This window comes from Panthera tigris, chromosome B2 (assembly GCF_018350195.1).
Source record: "Panthera tigris isolate Pti1 chromosome B2, P.tigris_Pti1_mat1.1, whole genome shotgun sequence".
Lineage (NCBI taxonomy): Eukaryota > Metazoa > Chordata > Mammalia > Carnivora > Felidae > Panthera > Panthera tigris.
In genome coordinates, this window is record NC_056664.1 from 110,490,019 (window position 1) to 110,505,528 (window position 15,510).

At 34.9% G+C, this 15,510-nt stretch overlaps 1 protein-coding gene across 1 annotated transcript in view; it reads right to left on the bottom strand.

Annotated features, from left to right (window-relative positions):
* The window catches only part of TRDN (triadin), a 391,552-nt gene that overhangs the window by 321,623 nt on the left and 54,419 nt on the right, over positions 1-15,510 (bottom strand). The window contains exon 3 of the mRNA XM_042987108.1: positions 265-426. Coding sequence (XP_042843042.1) covers positions 265-426 — 162 coding nt within the window. The remainder of the gene's footprint in view (positions 1-264; positions 427-15,510) is intronic.

A 15,510-nucleotide genomic window follows, 5' to 3' on the forward strand; every position in this document is an offset into this window, starting at 1 on the left:
GCCCTCTCTACTATAATGCTACCCTCATGGTAGCATTTAATGTTGACATCTTTGTCATAAAGGCAGATAAGCCGTAAGATGAAAGCCAAATAGAGACCAATTTACTGAGTTTGGCAGCCTGTTGATAAGCTATTAGAACTCAGAAGTGTATTCATTTTGGGTTAGCCTGACCCAAGTGCTCATTTGTGTTTAAACTTAAGAAAACCACTGTAATACATAACTAAAATTGGTCCAAGAAGTTAGATGTGTCTCTATGCTGTGTACCTTTATCAGTGTCCTCATCCCCATCATCATCTTCTTCATCACCCTCAGACGAGATGATGTCAGACAACAAGGAAAAGAAGCCATAGACCCAGTCGGTGGTTTCTTCCACAGCATCATGTACAAGTTTTAGAGGATCTGAGCCAATCTTGGAAATAGAGCTTGCTAAAAGTAATTAAAAATAAGAGAAAAATTTTACAATCATCCCCAAAGAAGCTAAGGAAAGCTGTTTTTACCGATTTGTGCTTTTGACACAAAATATGTCAATTTTATAAATGTAAATATCTCTTAGCTACAACTTTCTGGGGGGCTCAGAAATAGAAAGTACATTTTGTCATAGTATGCATAGGTATTCAGTTAAAAAAAAGTTTTTGAATATCTATGGTACCAAACACTATTTAGTTACCAAGAAAGAAATTGTCCTTGAAAAGCTTATAATCTAAATAGGAGTTTAACACAGGGCAAAATTAGAAATGGATTGAAATAATGTGTATCTATGTTATTCAAATTGGTATATCCACTGTAAGTTATGGATGTTCAGGCACAGAAGAAATCACTGTTGGCCCATATTATACTGGAAAGCATCATGGAGAAGATGGCTCTGTAAATTTTCAGCAAACAATAAGTTCCAAGTTGACTTAAGTAGCTGTGACTCAAGTAAGAGTAATAGGTCCATTTATTATAATTTGTGATATATCAGAAAAAGTCTGGAATTGTCAAGGTAGTATTTATATCAGGTTCCAGCTAGATCCAATTTGTTTATCCTTATTAGGCATCCTGGTACCTAAAAATAAAAAACATTTAAATTTCTAGTAATTTTAGTAGATAGAGTTAGGAAAACCTGAAGTCTATAAGTCTTCCATTTTTTATGTCCTAGGAGATATAAACTATTTGTGAAATGGGAGATTAAAAACTAAAAATGCAAGCAAATAGACATAACAGATATTTCTAGGATGTTGTTCTTCTCATTTTAATTTTATGAAAACTACTCTGAGGGGGTAAGAAGAGTAACCTCTATTATCCGACTGAAGAGGAGATCTATCTAGAAATATGGTATAAGTTGCAACTGACTTTCCGTCAATCTATAATTAAATTTTAGATTTGTTTTCTTTAATTTTATTTATTTTTATTTATTTTTAATTTTTTTAATTTAAATTTTATTTAGCCAACATACAGTGCAATATTGGCTTCAGGAGTAGAATTCAGTGATTCATCACTTACATACAACACCTAGCATTCATCACAAGTGATGATTTTTAATACCCATCACCCATCTAGCCCGTCCCCCACCCATCTCCCTCTGTTTTCCTTAATTTTAAAAACTATTTTAGCTTCTCAGAGATTCTTCTCCATTTGATATCTTAAAAGACTACAATTATACCAACATATTATATTATCTAAAGGTTAAGTATTCTAAAATTAAGCTTTTATTCTGATAGAGAGAAGTCGCTGGAAGATTTGAACAAAGGAATGATATGATTTGACTTGTGTAACTTCACTCGCTGTGTTGAGGATTCAAAGAATGCCAGGCTGGAAACAGGGAGATCAGTAAGGAGCCAAATGGAATAATCAAGGAGAACGATGATTATGGTGATTTCTATCAGGATGATTGTGTGGTCATGAAATGTGGTCAGCTGAATGTATTTAAAAGATAGAAGTAATAATACAGGCTTACAGTTTGGCTCTTAGGTATGAAAGAAAGATACAGGTACAGGATAACTTCAAGGTTTGTGGCATGAAAAACTGGAAGGATGGAAATGTCATTTGTTGGAATGAGGAGGTCTGGAGAGAAACAGGGCTTTGTAGGGGTGGTATACAAGTACCTGAGTTTTAGATTCATCACACTCTAGTTGCCTATTAAATATCTATGTGCAGATGTAGACATTTTTACAACTCAATATGACCTACAAAAGAGAAGTCCTAGCTGAAGATAGAAATTTGGGAGTTCAGCAGAGGTATTCAAAATCATGACACTGAACGAAATCACCAAGGGAGTGGACCCAGGAGCATTCCCACATTTAGAAGACAGAGAGATCAGTCAGAAAAACAACAGCAATTGATTATGACAAGGAGAGATGAGAAAGACAGAGACAGAGATATTAACACATACATCCGGAGAGAGAAAGAAAGAAGCAGAAAAAAGAGAGCATAACGTCCTAGATGTCAAGTGAGGAAATTGTCTTGTGGAGGATACAGTGATCAACAGGCAAAAGTTGCTGATAGGTCAGGTAAAATGAAGACTGAGAATAGACCTTGAAATTTAATGAGAATAGACCTTTAGATTTAATGAGGAGGATGTCATTGGTGACCTTCAAAGGGCTGGTTTAGTGGAATGCATTCGCGACCAAATGGGTATAATGTAAAGGTGGTAAGTACATTTTATTCAAAGTAAATGACAAGAGTTTGGGCAATGTTTAAAGAGAACTAATATCATAGTGGGTTTTCTGTTGTTAACATTGTTTAAAATGGGAAGAATATTCCATTTTATGCTGATGGGGAAGATCCCACAGAAAGGGGAAAATGTGCTTGCTCAGGCAGTACATATACTAGAAAGGGGGAAAGTTATACAATAGAAGGGAATTCTGGGAAACTTTTATATGTTCTATTTCAGGGGATTCACAGCTCATTCAAGGAGGCCAAGTTACAAAATGTTGGTTTCAGAAAAACTTATCTCCATGATTCAGTGACAGTGTAACTTTACTCTTTGGACCTTATTTTACTGCATTCTGGAGAGTTTCGTGTGAGCAAGATATGGTAGTCTGAATGGTAAGATTAAACCTTAGAGAAAGGAAATGAAATGGAATTTTATAATTGCAATTGAAAAATTTTAAAGAATTATATGTAAGGAACTGGATTGTAATGGCACCATTAAATGTATATTTTAGCACTAGTATATTTTATATCTAATGGAAGAATACTGCAAATGGGATTTTTATTATCTGAATAGATTGAGACCATTTCCCCATTTCCCTTCTTTCTAAATGTTCACTGAGGAACTTAACAATAAAATCCAACAAAATAGATATCAGTTTAATTATCCTTATGCCTAAATGCACTATATATACTCTGCAGACATGTATATTGCCTGCTTCTAAAATAGTCAAATCAGGATGTTTTCATGAAGTCAATGTTGCTGACTTAAGATCAGCCTCTGATTTTAGCTATGTGAACAACAACTTTAAAAACATAGATATAGATATGCATACAGATACAGATTATAGGTATATCTTAAATAAGATAGTAGTCCTCAAGGTGATTCTTATTCCCTTTTTCAGACATCACATCCAAATTATATCATGGGAATAATATTATACAATGCAACTGAAACTTTTATTGATTTTTTTATTACATTTTCTTACCTCTCATGTTTCCATGAGTTAAATTAAATATATTACATTGAGGGTCATCATAAAAATAATAGTAGCTAACAGTTTAAATAGAGTGTATTTTACCCACAAGATACCACTCTAAGAACTAAATGCATATTAACCCACATTTTTTTCAATAACCCAATGATGTAGCTATATTATATATTTTAAATAAGAAAACTGAGGTACAGAGAATGTAAATGAGATGCCTAAGGTTACATAGTTATTGTGATGGAGGCTGATTTTGCACCCTCCAGAGTATGACTCTTACCTATGCTATACTGTTATAAACAAACAAAAATATGAATTCACCATTGGTTCTGGAGTCAGATATTAGATGAGATATTCTGGGAGGAGGTTTTCTTGCTGTTAAAAGGAGAAACAAGGACTTTGGTGCATGGGAACATAAAGCCCAGGGCTGCTGTAACCACCTTATAACCATGAAGAGAGTAGCTGATTCACTGAGGAAGGCAAAGGTTAAAAATGAAAAAACTTGTGTCCATATGACATTGGTGAGGCATTGAATTATCCAATCTTGGAATAATCGGCCTACTTCCAGAGCTTCTGTTATGTGAGATAAGAAATGTTTCTCAGTGTTCAAGTCACTCTTAATTGTATCTTATATTTTTTTTTTTTAAAATATACCACCAGGTGCAGGGAAACTGCTTTAGGCTCCTTATGATCAGTAATTGGATTCTTGGCACTGATAAAAGAGTACCAAGAGAGGCAAGAGAGGCAAAGAAAAGTTTAAAGTTAAATAAGATTTTTGTTGGTCCTCTGTCTTTGAAGCCAAACTATTCAGCTACTTAAGTTTCTAAGTGGGAACCTACATGGGAAATTAAATTACTCATTTTCTGTTTTCCTCCTGAAGAACCAGCTCCATAATTTTGCCATTATCCTTGATCATCAGTCTTACATTCTTTAAGTTATATTTTACTCTTCTTTGTCTTCCAAATCCTGACAAACATTAGCCAATAACGATTACAAGCTTGTGTTCTGAGCTCAGACTGACAGCATTCAAGTTCAGGCCTCCCACCTGTTGCCATACCAGGCCATATTAAAGTCAGAGACAGAAGAGAAAATCAGTCAGAATAATCCTGTCTTTATGTAAATTTTTGATATTTTGTTCATCATAGATTTTTGCATTAATTTAAAAATTTTAAGTATTACATTAAAATATCATGCATCTTAGTTACTGAGGTTTTTTTTGGAGCCCTTCCACTTTACAGCCAAGGTGAGTGTTTCACTGACCCCATGCTAGTCCTGATGCTCGCCCCCTAGATAGCTATATGATGGTGAGAAGATTAACTTTTGCTATGTCTACAAAATTCATCGAAGCCTATGCTTTTCCAAAGTCACAATTCTAAAGTCACCCCTTCATGCCTGTTTTCTATAGTATACCTGGTTCTGGCAAACAGTATTCTATATTGGGGACACAATTTTTTTTCTGTGCTTCAGCATGCTGAACTATAAAATGACAATAAGAGTAATAATACTTGCCTCACAAGGTTGTTACAATTATTACATGGGATAATACATTCGAAGCACACAGTACGGTGCCTGTGAATTAATAGATGCCAATGCGGAGAAAAAAAGCAAGATTGCCTTTTATCTTGAATGAACCAGAGGTTCTTTCCAGTTTGCTAGCTAGGGCAGCAGCTTCTCTTCCCCTTACCAGGAAGCTCTGTGTGTGATCTCAGCTTCCATCTAGGTCTCCAAATGCTGCACCACAGTCATTTCCAGTATCCCCTTGGATGTCTGGGTCCTAAATTCTGACTGCATGGAATTCATTCCCAGATGAATTACCCTCCCCCTCCACCAACGCTAAGGCTGCCCTCATGCATATCTTATCAAAAGCAAGAACAACTCAGAGGCGGGATAGTTTTGCCCATCTGCATCTGTCTGAACCATTCCACAGGATGGTGATTGAAATGAAATCCCAGGCATCTTCTGACCCTTTTGCCTTGAGTATCTGCCCACACCAGATGGTGCTTACTGAACTTTGCTCAAACTCATTGTACATAAACTCCTTAGTATCGAGTGCCTAAAGCAGAGTAAAGGATATAGTGAATGTTAGGTAATTATTAATTCAATTTTCAGAGCCATTTAACTCAAACATATGGTGGTGCTCCATGAATGCAGGCTGTTATAAATTTTGTTTTGTGATCATTTAGTCACTACATCCTCACAGGCAACCTTGGCAGGGTCTTTGAAAACCAAACACTGCTTTTATCAGGACTTGTAAAAGAACTAGTGATTGCCCCTTACCTCCAAGAAAATATTCACATCTAAATATTTGGATCCAAACTGAGGTAAGGTCTTTTAAAAGTGTCACAAATGCTACCCCAATTAGGAAAAAATCAAATTGTATGTATGTTGATGAGTGTACCTTGCACGTACTAGCACCCAAATGAAATTGACTAGGAAATAGAGAGACTTCTTTCAAGACAATTATGTAGGACTTACTGTATACAGTATCTTATCTTATGTGTAATATAATCGACATAGTGCTGTCATTTATGGGTTTGCTACACAGGTGTTTCTAATTTTGACATGTGAGGAATTCTGTCTGGAAATATATAGTGGTAATTATCCAGACCTAAAAAATTTATAATTTTAAGTGACTGGTTTTTCCATTCTTGTTGCAGATAAGTCCTAGAATACTTTTGTTTCTGTTGGTGAAAATTTGATGAAGAAAAATATTAGCAAATTATGGATCATTTAATATGCTCTGAGTTACATGACAATTCTTGCTTAAAGTACGGTGAAATTACTTAGCCTGTGTTCAAGGTAAACAGAATTCCCTAGAACTTAAGCAGTGCCAAACAGAGCTTCAAATGTATTTTCCCATTCCCATGCCACCCCCAAGGATAGGAAGAAGGGAAAAATAAGTAGGAAAAACAAGCAAAAAGATAAAAAAATAAATATATTCCTGCTGTGTCAGTGTGAGCAAAAAGCAAGGGTTGTCACCACTGTGTTCATAAGTTTCTTATACACAGAAATGAAAACTGAGAGAATGCAAATTCTTATAAAACATTTTGGATTTGAGGTTTGGCATCATTTATACTAGTCAACAATTTCCTAAGGATATAAGGTTGAAATACTGATTTAATTTAGTTTATTTTTAACCAGAGCACATTTGAAAAGTACTCACAGTGAACTTAAGAGCCCTCTGAGTCTTCAGGCCCTGGAGTTTCCAGCATGGACAACACTAAGTACAGATACTTAAGAAGTAACAAACAACAATATATGCTTTTATATCCACTATTAAGGTCGGTGTCTTCATCAAAGCGATGTTTACTCAAGATATCATACTTTAAAGCATTTTAGGATCAGTCTGAAGTAACTTTCAAACAATTTCTCATGGGTTGGACCATTTACCTTGAACAAATGTGGTTGAACTCAATGATGTCAGGATTCCCACCTTTAATTTTTATCATCTCAATGGAGGGGATTTCAATCTCCTATACTTATTTATATGCCTTTTTTTATCCCATGTTTATTGTTTTCTTATTCTGTATTTCATTTCCAATTGAAAGTAAAGCCAATATGAGGAAAATAAGAAAGGAAGGACATCCAAGGAAGTCAAGAATTCAAGAAGTGTTTGACACAGTGCCTTTATTCCTCCATAGTGAATCTCTGAGGTGTATTTATATCCTGCCAATGGAAGTTTGCAAAAGGCACACTAACTGGAATTCCAAATCTTCCCATTATTTTCTCTTGAAAAATTCCTGGAGGACAGCTATATTTTTGTAAGATTGCTTCAGTTCCAGAAACAACACTTGTTATTTTGGTATCCGAGAAGCAAATTTATTGTAAACAGAATAGTGATAATTTGTAGTCCTAAAATAGTTTTTTTTTAAATAGCTTTTTTCAAACAAGAAATATTTTGAGAGAGGCTCATTTCTTAATATCTTCTTTTTAAATCCACATATAGTAGTGGATTTCCCCTAAAGGGCTAATTGGAGTGAACCCGGCTAAATAATAGAGGTTTGGGAGAAGCAAAGGCAAAAATAATAATAAAATGGAGATGTGGAGGCCAATGAAAATTAAATTCAGCTGCAATAGAATAAACTCTGCATTGGATAGCTTTAGTTATAGTATATAATATCATTTCAAGGATCCTTGTATGGACAAAAATGTGGAATTCAAGCTATATCGCAAAATTTCTTTGAAATCGAATATGGAGGTTACAATAATTTTTGTATTTATTTAATTAACACTTTGTGATTTAGCAAGAAATACAAATATTAGGACAGCCCATTAGGACTGGATAATTAAGTTATCAAGTACAAGATATTTCTATAGAGCATCTCTCAGATGTGTCTATAAAGAAAAGAATATGAAGGGGATCCTGGGTGGCCCAGTCGGTTGAGCGCCCAACTGCAGCACAGGTCACGATCTTACAGTTCGTGGGTTCGAGTCTCGCATCAGTTTCTGTGTCCACAGCTCAGAGCCTGGAGCCTGCTTCAGATTATGTGTCTCCCTCTCTGTCCCTTCCCTGCTTGTGCACTCTCTCTCTCAAAAAATAAATAAACATTAAAAAAGGTTTTTTTAAAAAGAACATGATGAAAGTTCATTTTGCTCTGGTTAAACGTGTGTTTTCACAAATGGGTGATAACCTTGATAATGCCAGACTCAATAATATAGATTTTAAAATTAGGATGTTTAAAAAGTTGTATAATCACCTTCCTTGAATTACATAAATGATGCAACTTCAGAACTAAGTTTCTCTGAGTAATTTTCTTCAAACTAGATTTTTAATGTAGAGACAATATACAGAGGTTGAAATTCCTTTGAACTTGTTATCCTTATCATCGATGAACACTTCCCAAAAATGATGAAATGAAAAATTGGAATCATGAAATTCCCTTGGCACTTCTAATACTAACCTCGCTAGGAGAGGTCTCTACTTATGCAGATGGAGTTGGGATCTGAAGTCAGAAGAGTCACTTGGGATGAAAATATGGACATAAAGTAGAGGGAGTAAGGAAATTCGCAGCCTACAAAGGATGGGATAAAATTCATGAGAACAAAGTGGAAATTGCATCAGTCCTATGACCTCCAAACCTCCCTCTCCAAAGAGAAGAAGCTGTTGCCCTCATCATGCTAAATATGCACCTAGGCGAGGAGTGGACGAAGCTGAAGAAGGATCTGTCAGGAGCTGGAGTTGTTATAGGAGCAGCTGTTGTCCCATGCCAACAAGGTGAGCGCCAAGGTATCAGAACAACATGCATACTTATATTTTAAAGAAAGACATCTAAAATTTTAAATAGGGAAGAATAATTTAAGAGATTTGCAATTTTCATTCTGGCCTCAGAATGAAAAGGGGAAAAAAGGCAAGATTATAGGCAAAACGAAAATACATGGCTAGTGCAACGATCTTGGGGAAACTAAGACAGGGGTTCTTGAGATAAGGCACAGAGTAGAGAACAGAACCAAGAGATTTTTAAAAATTACATGAGTTATTTTTGATAATTGAGTGTTTATGGATGGTGGGGAAAGGGGAAAGCTCACAAGGAGTACCATGTTTCTGACTTAAAAATTTGGAAAATGAACTGGATTTAGAATCTAAGAGGCAAGCCTGGAAAGATATATAAACTAGCTCAGTTAGGAATCTTGGGTTTGCTGTTCCAACTGAATATCCTTATGCATTAGAAAAATTGGAGAGAGAATGAGGTTAAGAACAGGGAAAATGAAAATGCTTATGAGATTAATTTTTCCTTCAAAATAAAAATAGTTTTACTGACTCCCATGGTGGAGTCCTTTAAGTCATTGTCTTAAAACTCATCTTACATGCTTCGATTATTTAGAATTGTGTCACTGCTTTTTTTCCTCTAAATCTTACTATTTAGTCATTTTAGAAGATTGATCCTATTATTAGCTTGAGAACCACATATTAAAGATCAGTAGGCTAAACATGATGACAGTTTGCTTATCACTTTTTGGGTAATGCAAAGTCATTAAAACCGAAGCAATGGAACAAGGTGATATTGTCCAACGGGGACAAGAAGCCAATGATGATGAAGAAGACAGTTACAAATGTCGTAAGATAAGGTTTTAACAAGAAAATGGCTGCCAACAGTTCTAAGGCTGAAAGTTTAACTAAGATGAAGATGTTTAGTGTGCAATTTGCTCATGCTTAAGATCAGTTTGTTTATTTTAATAAACTTAATGTATTCATTAAGAAGCCAAGTATGTATTTAAGACATTTCAGCACAGTGTTAGAATAGTGTCAGAACATTTCTTAATAGAGGGGTTTGGCTAAAGAGACAGAAACAAAAAGGGTTGTATCTAAATAGGCATATTGAAAGTGAGGGAAATTTGTTTTCCCAAGTTAGAAAACCCATAAACACCCATGGAAAAGGAGGGAATAGAGGGGGAAGTTTTGAAGATACAGGAAGGAGATGGCATTTGCATCTAGCAACACTTAGATGTACCAACATTGAAAACACATCTTCATGAAGCTCTTCCCTCTCCTACACACCCAAGCACACACATTCCCTTAAAAGTAATGAGCCCTTTTTAAAAGCCAAAACTTTTTGCAGCAATAACTTGTACTTCCCTATTGAATTAAACAAGGAGGCCATTAGACTGAAGTGGTTCTAATGTTTTAGCAGCCAATATAAGCAAACCAAAACCTAAGCCTATAAATGCCCCAAAGTTAAGAAACAAAAACGGACAACCAATAACAGCCAACTAGCCTTTCCCAAATAAGGCAAATGCTTAGCTGTAGCCAATCAAATAATTTCCTTGTTTTGCTTCCATCTCCTCTCTAGAAAAGTCTTTCCCCTAACTCCTGTATGTGCAGCTCTTATAACCACTTTTTGTGTGGTGCTGCCTCATTCAAATTGATTTTTTCTCATTCTTAAAATTTTGAATGTACCTCAGTTTATCTTTCAAGATCCCAGATAAATATATTTTCCCAAACCATTGTCATTTTCTCTCTCCATTCTTCTTTTCTCTTCCTCTCTGTCTCATAATAGTTTCCCTTTCTTCCTCTCTCCTCTCCCTAGGATCTCTGGATACTACCCATAGATTACAATGATCAGGACTTCTCTTGTTTAGTGGGAATCATGTAAAAAATAAAATAAAATAATAAAGGGCAGACACAAAGCTTTTGAAGTACATAAGATTCTAAAAGATAAACCTCATGTGATTCACAATTTTGAAAAAATAAAATACTTGCAGATGTTGGATAGTTAGATGCTTTTAAACCAAAGAAAAACTAGGATCCTGATTTAAAAGCACTTTTGGTGAGCTAATTGTTTTATTGACTGCACAAGGAAATGACTGTCACTTTTCTAATCTACATTTGAATAGTCATAGTGTAGCTCCAATCCTTGCCATTCAACATCTGAGGCATGGGCATTTTCCTTCTGCTTTTTAACATTTCTCAATTCAAAATTTCCCATACTCATCTTTACTATTAACTGACTTCAGTATTTTAGAAACCTGCACTTGTATGCAACCCTAATGAAATTAAAGACAAGCAACTTTAGTTGAAATTACATGGCTATTTCAATATTTAATAGTTTCATAGAAATTTTTCCAAGTTATTTTCTGCTATTCTTCACCTGTAACTTTTTGATGCAATAAGGAAAATTAGTGAATGCAAATAGATGTACATTTCACCTCTCTTTTCCAATATGACCCCAATCAACCAATTTTTTGCTGGCAAAATTGTGTTGCAAATGCTGAAGCCTGGAATATTTCCAGCCTACTAGAGATAGACCCATGTCAAATAAAGGACATTTTATATTCTGAAACAAAATTGCAAGCAACATCTGGCTTCATTTGCCCATGTCAAGTATCTAAATAAAATAAAAGAATCTTATTATACTTTTATTAATGAGCATGGTGTGGATATTATTATATTAATTGAAATCCCAATTTGCTTTCTTCATTTAAAAAATCATATCTTAAATATCAACACAGTTCTAATGCTACAATATTAATAAATAATGGAAAAGCAAGTTTTCTGCAGATTTACAGATTTCCAAAGATTTGTTTCCAAGCTAACATTCAGTGGCATTAATTTGCTGGTAGCATAAGAATAGTTGAAATGTCACAGTACTCCAATTGGATGACTTACTTGGATCATTATATTACAAACTTAACAGACCAGTGGAGAAAAGAGTTATTAGATTTGGGATTAATACAGCAATTAGCATATCTGGAATAATTACTTCATAAACATGTGTTTGGTCAGTCAAGGTTTAGTTTTGGAAACTCTCAACTGTATTATGTAGTCTCTTTAGCTATTCTATTGCTCAGTGTTAGCTGAGGAAATAATTTTGAAGTTCTTTTTACCACATTAAAATGTAGTATGTAGTGCCATGAATTATGCGCTTACTATGTCATATAAGAGTAACAAACCATTTCAGAATGACTAGAACATTTACTCAATGTTAAAATAAAATAGAGTGCTTAAATCATCGGATTTCTTTAGTGTAATTGCTGGAATCTATGTATATTCACATGATATTTAAAAATTGGAAATCAAGTAGTCAATTCGTCTTTTTGAAATACGCCTATTCATCTTTTTGAAACATTGAAATATGCTTAAGGTCATGAAGAATAAATTAAAATGATACTAACTACAATTTATCTAACTATGTGTGCCATTCAAAATTCCAAGTGTTTTGTATGTATTAACTTATTCAGTGTTCACAGAACCATATGAATCGGTACTATTATTACCTATGGAGAATGAAACTGAGGCACAGAGAAGTAAATTTCCCAAGATTGCACAGCTACTGATTGGTAGAGTCAGGATTCTAATCCAAAATTCTAGCCCCCAGAGCCTGCATTCAGCTACTGTGGTTCTGGTCTTGAAGTCCATGTGTTCTTTTGTTATTATTGTTTTGTTCCTTTGTTTATTTTTTTCTGTTTTTAAGTTTCTTTGTTTGCTTGGCAGATATGCTTAGCAAATAACTTCTGTTTAGATCACACAAATTTTATTGAACAATATGTGTCAGTCAGTAGACAGGGCAACAGTATTATTAAGATGAATAAGACAATCCTTACCTTTTAGATGCTTAAAGTCCAATCAAGGAAATAGAGGTTTACAAAATATTTTAATTGCTAATACTAATATTATCAGAATCATCATAAACTAATATTTCATGAAGAAATACTATGCTCATTACTCAGCATTCAGAGTATAAAAAATGCTACTACCTTTTCCGTTATTTATTTACTTATTTATTCATTCATTCTTTCACCTCAACATTCATTCAAATATTTATTGCATTCATACTTTGTGCACTTCTAAGCACTTGAAAAATTAAATGAAATAAAGCTATTTCTTTACAAACCTAACAGCTCAATGGAGAAGAGAGATTTTAAGTAAATAATCACACCCAATTAAATATATAATATGTAAATTGCAAATATACACTATGAGTGAAGAGTAAATAATGAGGAATTATGATAAAGTCACTTGATTTACATTGAAAGTTCAGGAAAGGTTTTTCTAAGAAAGTGAATTTAATCAGAGCACTGAAAGATGCATAATAGTGAATTCATCAAAAAGGTGAATATTAACAGATGGTATGATTCATAATTGTATCCATTTATATGGGTTAATTTATAATAAATCTAACATAAAGCCTCATTTGGTAAGGTTCAAATGAGTGGTATAGAACACTGGTATCAAACTTTTAGATTTTTTTTTTTTACCTTGAAATACACCACCAGCGAAAACCTGGAACCCAACATTAAATTGCCAACCTTTTATTTTATAGAAGAATGCCATTTAAAAACAGTGACAGAAATAATGTCTGTCATTATCATCATTTCGAAAGAGAATTTTAAGTCCAAAAATGTAGGAACAATGAAATTAAGGACCCTTCTTTAAAACAAATAAATTTTGCTTTATCTTTTCCCTCATTTCATGAAAAATCGACACACTTTGATTAGGATCTGGAAAACATTGGACTATGGAAATTTATGCTTCCTTGAGGTATTTATAAGCAGACTGGATGTGGGTAATGAGATGTGTCCATTTAGATGTAGTGACCAAGAAGACCAAACGGGCCTGGGACATTGAACAGAAAAGTGGTAATCAAAATAAGACTTGAATCAGAATCAGAAGCTCACAAAATGCCAACTATACTTGAAAAGTCAGTGCACATGAGAACTGATAAGTCTAAAATGTTGCATTTAATTGTCTCAGTTTTTCAAGTCTCCTAAAATGTGAGAACATATTCATATACAGACAGTCACACAGACATCTCTATACACACACACATAAATATACATATATACATAACTATTAAATGTTAAATTTATACATTCTGATTGGCTATGGGTCTTCCCTGAATCATTTTACTCCTCTAAACTCACAGCCTGACAAACAGTGCACCTGCTTAACTGGGCTAAGTGCCAGGAAAAAAAAAACAGGGAAATTAATTTCCAAGAGCAGTAGATAAATGGCACACCTCATTAGAAAATCTATTTAAAAGGCACATCAGGAGATGTCTGCAAGACTTTCATAAGAAATTGATGCTTCCTACCATCATGTCCTTGCTGGCTTTCTTCTCAGATTACTGATCTTACTTCCCAGTAATAAGATTCAAATTCAAGTTATGCTTAATGAGTGCCTTGTATGTGCCAAGCACGTATGTTTTACATGGATTATTTTATCTAATTTTTACAAAATTGTTTTGAAATAAGTATGTGGAATGCATGCAAAAATTACCAAATGTGCTTCTTTGAGACCTCTGGGTATACCCATAGAATGATTTTTCCCTCTTATGGAGGAGGATGCTAATAAATTATAACCCTTGTTCTTAGGCAAGAAAAGCCACAAGTTACTACAATTTATTCCTGTACCTTCTGACCTAGAGGGAAATCATTATTATCCAAGAGCGCCTAAGTTTGCAATAATCTCTTTAGAAATCCTAGTTTTTGCATTTATTGTTTAGAGAGAAAAGTGTTCCCTTTATAAATAACGCAAACAAGTTTGTAAGGAATTTCAATCAAAGCCCACAAATTTTGATCCTGAAAGAGTTACTAAGTCATCAGGGCACTCCTCTGTTTTCTGGAAGAACTTGCTGGCTGTGTCTGCAGAAGCTTGGGGGCAAGGCATCCAGCAGCCTTTGTGACCCTCTAGACTCAATTAATAAGAAAGCAATGTTGCCCTGCACTAACCAACCCTTCCCAGACCCCCATCTTTGTTTTTCTGAAGACTTTCATCTTCCAGAAGAAAAGTAGAGGCAAGATGAATAGTATCTGGCTGATCAGACATCTTGGTTTGTGTCTGTTGCCCTGAGACAAATATTAACAGCTGTCCATTTCACTCTCACAAGTGTCCTGTTTTGGATGATAAATTATACAGTCATCCTATGTGGTGGCTTTGTATGCTCTTAAATCACTAAATTGGAATGACATTTCCCAGCATTCCCTTACGTGTAAGGTCCAGGTAACAGTTGGGCACAAGAGAAATTTGCATGAGCTTTAGAAGGCAAAAAAGAAGTAATAACCATTGCTTATTTTCTGAAGGTTGGTGTAGGGCAGGTGCTATTGCAGCTCAAGCACATTATCACTGATATGCTGGCTGACCTTGACATGTGGCAGCAGCCGGCAGCATACTCTCAGTTCCCCCTGGACCGCCTCCTCCAGCATCTCCAAATCTTGGCCAGGCGCTTGTGCAGTTCCGTAGTGGAAGGCACCAATTTATCTTGCAGCTCACCCACATCATCGTAATTTGAGGTGGTCAAAGTCAAATGAGGGCTCTAGTTTGTCCTTGTCAGTTCCAGTTTGTCCTCAGTCTCCCCTATGCTATTTCCATCTGCCCTTTCCAATGACAGGGTTCAGGACATGCTATCCCAAATATGGCACCTTGGCATATTAAATATTTTCAGCTGAAAGAATT